This window comes from Bison bison, unplaced genomic scaffold (genome assembly GCF_000754665.1).
Source record: "Bison bison bison isolate TAMUID 2011002044 unplaced genomic scaffold, Bison_UMD1.0 scf7180017864215, whole genome shotgun sequence".
Lineage (NCBI taxonomy): Eukaryota > Metazoa > Chordata > Mammalia > Artiodactyla > Bovidae > Bison > Bison bison.
The window spans coordinates 1,794,862-1,800,027 of record NW_011494787.1 but is presented as its reverse complement, the minus strand read 5'-3'; the positions used below and the strand labels follow the sequence as shown (position 1 = coordinate 1,800,027).

Here is a 5,166-nt window from a genome sequence, read left to right as displayed (position 1 = left end):
TTGGGATGATCTCCTGGAGGGGGAAATGGCAACCCAGACCAGGATTCTTGCTTGAAGAATCCTATGGACAGAGGAGCCTGACAGGCTACAGTCCATAGGGTTGCACAGAGCCAGACATGACTGAAGGGACTTGGTACACACACGTCCCTTTTTTATAGTTTATAATATTCTGTTCTGTGGATGTGTGTGCATGCGTGTGTGCATGCTCAGTCGTGTCCGACTCTTTGTAACCCTATGGATGTAGCCAACCAGGCTTCTTGTCAGTGGAATTTCCCAGACAAGACTACTGGAGTGGGTAGCCATTTCCTTCTCCAGGGGATCATCCCGACCCAGGGATCGAACCTGATTTTGTCTCCAGCATTGGCAGGTGGGTTCTTTACCACTGTGCCACCTGAGAAGCCCCCACCTGTCACACTGTAATTTGTAATTCATCAGTTGATGGGAATTGGGGTTGTTCCACTTTTTTGGCTATTATGAATAATGCTACTATGGACATTTGTATCCAAGTTTTGTATGAACATACGTTTTCACTTCTCGTGGGTATGTAACTAGGAGTACTATTACTGGGTTGTATAGTTAAACTCCATGTTTAACTTTTTGAAGCACTGTCTGTTTTCCAAAGCAACCACCCTATTTTATATTCCCACTAGCAATTTGTGAGGGTTCCAGTTTTTCCACATGCTCTGCAGAGTTTCCTTCTCCTTATAGTTTATCATTCCCTGACACTCTGTTACTATGCCTTTGAACTTTGAGAAGCAGGGCTTCTGTCTTGTTTGCTGCGGTAGCCCCAGCACCACAAGTGCCTGGCACCCAGTAAAGCATTCAGCGAATACCTGTACATAAATGTAGTTTAGTAACATTTTTTCACTTAACAACTTCTCTTAGTGTTGTTGTTTTTTTTAATTTGTATTGTAGTATAGTTGATTTACAATGTTGTGTTAGTTTCTGCTGTTCAGCAAAGTGAATCAATTATACATATAGCCATTCTTCTTAAGATTCTTTTCCCATATAGGTCATTATGGAGTACTGAGTAGAGTCCCTTGTGCTATACAGTAGGTTCTTACCTATTTTATATATAGTAGTATAAATATGTCAGTACCAGTCCTGCAATTTATCCCTCCCTCCTTTTCCTCTTGGTAACCATAAGTTTGTTTTCTACATCTGTGACTCTATTTTTATTTTTTAAATAGGTTCATTTGTACCATTTATTTTTAGATTCCACATATAAGTGATATGTGATATTTGTCTTTCTCTTTGTGACTTAAACTTCATTCCACTTCCCTAAGTTTTTAAGTTAACTTTTAGTTATCCAACTCTTAAATGAACACATTTTTCCTATAAAAATTTTAAAACATAACTGCTTAATCCCTTTTGAACAGTCCTGATTCACTGTGAATCCTTTGTAGTGTTTCCTTCCAGACGTGTGTGTGTGTGTGTGTGTGTGTGTGTGTGTGTGTGTGTGTGTGTAGCAGACTTAGTGTTGGAAATGAGGAAAAAAGCCCAGTTTGAGGTGTTTGGTTGGTTGGTTTGTTTTTTGCACAGATAATATGCTGCAGGGGTCATCTTACAACTCAGCTATTTACTCAGCACTGCCTTGGAGATGTTTCCATGCCTATATATATATATATATACACTCGTCTTTTTTTTTTTAAACTTCTACATAGCGTTCTGTGTAATGTATGTACCCCTGTTTAGCCATTGCTCTGTTTTTAAAAGTAGCAAATATTTGTGGAGGAATTAACTTTTGCAGAGCAGTGTTTTTAAAGGTTTTTAAGTTTTAATTTTGTGATATTGGATATCATGATGTTAGAGTGTCCCAAGTAGCCACAAAGAAAGATTAATACTAAGTCAGTAAATCACAGTCCTGATTTTTACATTTCGAAGAATAAAATAAGTTCCTCAGAAACTCAGAAAACAAAATTCATTTTAATGTCATTATAGTGTTTTTTAATTCAGCATTCATCAGTTCTGGAACTTTTTAGACAGTTAAAGGATTAGAATACCAACAGTTGTGTTCTTTGTACTCTGAGGAACTCAACTGAAATGCACCTCTGTCAGAAGCTCCATTGCATTTAATAAACCTGCCATTCAGCACTGGTATTTACTACTATCCTCTGCCCACCTAGAGTATAAACGCCTCAGAGGAAGGAAACCAGGGCTTTTTAAAAAAAATAAAGATTATTTGACAAATACAATCTTTTGTGCTTCCCATTTTCACTATATTTTTAGTTTCCAATTCTATCAGTTTAGCTTGATACCTGCTCAAGGATATATATAAACTGTTGTCAGCCTATGTTTATTCTATTTCATATGGCTTTTTACTTAAAATTCTGGTCATAAAATTTAGGTTCAAACATTCTGGAATTTCAGGTTCTTATTTTGAGGGTTTTGCCTATCCGTTAGTGCTTGTGTAATGCCTTTGAAGTGCTAGATGCTGGGGGTAACCACTTCTTCATTTTAGGATTTCAGTTCTTCAAAATCTATACTTTCAGATTATCTAACTGGTCATTCATTGTAATATATTTGTATAAAATAATTGCTAGAAAAACAAGAAAAAACCCTTTGTTTTATACTTACTGCTTGATATCCAGTAGGTGGCATCAGACACCCTTTGGAGTTCTTCATGATACTAATTCCTAGTTGGTATTACTGGTTTACTGATCATTTCTTCCGGGGAACAGAAAGAGGTCTATTCCTTAGTCTTAATTCTCTGATTTTATATATTATATAATTTATTTTTGTTTGGAATTTAAGCTAAACCTATTGGTGTTTAAATGGTTCCTTTGCTATATCTGACTCAGATTTCAACCATTTTCCTTTTTTAATTTTATAAGTGTGATTTTCAATCAGGCTAATTCCAGGGGAAGGATCATGATTTTGAAATAAGACTGGCTTTTTAAAAAAAAGAGTTGAGGATAAGAGAAAGAATAAAGAGATGCTAAATGTTCATAATAAAATCAAAGAGAAAATATAGAAGTACACAGAATCCAAAATTAAGAATGAAATCAGTGTTTTTACTGTCAGTAAAAACTGTATTCATTACTGTTTTCAGGTTTGTTTTACAAATAACCTGCAGTTAAAAATTATATCTTTATAATTTTTATAAACTTATATCCCCAATTCTAGCTTTTTGTGCTTTTTTGAAAACTTTTATCTTCAGTGTATTAATTGCTGTAAAGAAGCAGCTTTTAGATCCAATTAACCATTAAAACCAGAAAATATGTGTTCTGTATGTAAGGACTGGGTTACTCTATTTATTCTTATTCTTTTGAGTTTAATGGATTTGTCAACCATTAGAAAAGACATATTTAAAACTTACCATCATAATTACATGTTTTTCTTTCTTTTCCCCGTGTTTGAGTGTCACTGTTTGTGACTCATGGAGATCCGGTTCTTAATTCCTATTTTTTGGAAAAACTACCACCCATAGTATGGGCTTTGGGTGAAACAGATCTAGGTTCAGTTTCCATTTCTGGCTGAAAGGATGTCTAAGAAAGTCATTTAGCTTCTCTGGGCATCAGTTTCCTTATATACAAAATGTAGATAATTAACCTATCTAGTGGGGTTCTACTGAGGATTAGCAATAAATGTAGGTAAATTACCTGACAAGCTATTGTTTTCACATATTGGCAACAATAAACTGTTTAAAAGCTTTGTTAAATATGTTCATGCTTTACTCATTTCTATATTCAAGAGTCTCAATTTACCAAGAGTTTTATTTCATCTTTTTTAATGGAGCTGTCAGTGTATTATAACTTGGGTCTCGAGATAGCTTAAGGAACAATTCTTAAAAATCTTAGTTCTGTTCTACGTACATTTATATTTGTACCACACACACACAAACATCATTTATAGCCGTCTTGAATAGGAAGTATTCTTTTTGAATGTTTTCCTCTAGAATTAAAAGAGAAGGAAAGACTCTGAAAGAGATGTCAAACAAATCTCAGAATTCAACGTCAATTGCAGGTACAGGAAGTTTCTGAGTTTTTAAAATCCACTCGCATGAGGGAGTAATTAGCCAGCACTTAGGGCGGGGTATACAGCCTCGCGATTCCAGTGCTTTCTGGGGAAAGAAAAAAAACGCTGGGTGGCGAGCACTGAACACAGTCTCCCCCGCCGAGCGCTACAGCCACGTGGCGCTCGCCAGAGCCCCAGGCCCACCGCCCTATCGGGCTGTCGGCGGGGCCTTTGGTCCCGGAAAGCCTGGAACCTCTGGGCCGCAGCCAGCAGGCCCAGAGATCTGGCCCCGAACCCGAGCAGGGCAGAGCGCCCAGGTGACGCGCGGTGCCAGCTTCCACTCTAGGGGCATCCAGTAGATCCCCGCAACTTTTCCCCGGAGACCCGTTCCGGCAACAGGTCCGAGGAGGGGTCGGTGAATCATCGCTGCTCGGTGCCTGGGTCAGCCCTGCAATCCAATGCCAGATTCGGGTAGGAATAGCCCGGCGTCTAACCACTAGCCATTCAGGGATCGCTAGCCAGGGGAAAGATGACGTCATCGTAGCTGGGCGGTGTCGGAAGGTCCCACCAATGGGAGACAGGCAAAGTGGCTTGCTCTCTGTATCTCTTGGCCAATACTAACAAAGCAAAAGGGGGCCCGGTTGTTGGTATAGAACCAATGGAAAACAGAGAAGGAGCACGAGGCGGAGTTGAGAATCCTGTCACCAATTGGAAAGAGGAGGTGGAGCCCGGGCCTTGTCAAGCGTGACCAACCAGGGAGAGGAGCGGACTCTGAGGGGCGGGGCCGTAGTGCCTTCCCCCTATCGGACAGGTCTGGGGGCGGGGAATTCTTTGGGGCGCCCAATGAGGAACGCAGCCGAAGTGGGCCTGTCAAGAGAAGGGCCTGGGGGCGGGGGACGGTGAGTCGGGGATAAACACTCCGCGGCGGTGGCGGCTGCTGCTCTTCTGTAGGTTCTGTCACGGTGTCGGTGGTGCCCAGCTCGCCGGTCCCCTCCCCCTTCCGGCGAGCGTGGTCGCCAGAGAGGCTCTCTCAGCCCTGCTCTGCGGGGTCCACAGCGGGGCGCGGGTGTCCGGCGGCGGCGGCGGCGAGCCCGTGTCCAGTGGGGGTTGGTCCCGTGGCTCCGGCCCCCGGTGCAGAATGGCGGCGGCGGTTCGGATGAACATCCAGATGCTGCTGGAGGCGGCCGACTACCTGGAGCGACGGGAGAG

The 5,166-nt window shown here is 41.5% G+C and overlaps 1 protein-coding gene across 1 annotated transcript in view; it reads left to right on the top strand.

The window, feature by feature from the left end:
- Positions 1-1,426: 1,426 nt before the first annotated feature.
- MXD1 (MAX dimerization protein 1) overlaps positions 1,427-5,166 on the top strand; it is a 28,727-nt gene continuing 24,987 nt past the window's right edge. Inside the window, exon 1 of the mRNA XM_010845299.1 lies at positions 1,427-5,166. Within this exon, the coding sequence (XP_010843601.1) occupies positions 5,096-5,166 (71 nt within the window). The 5' untranslated portion in view covers positions 1,427-5,095.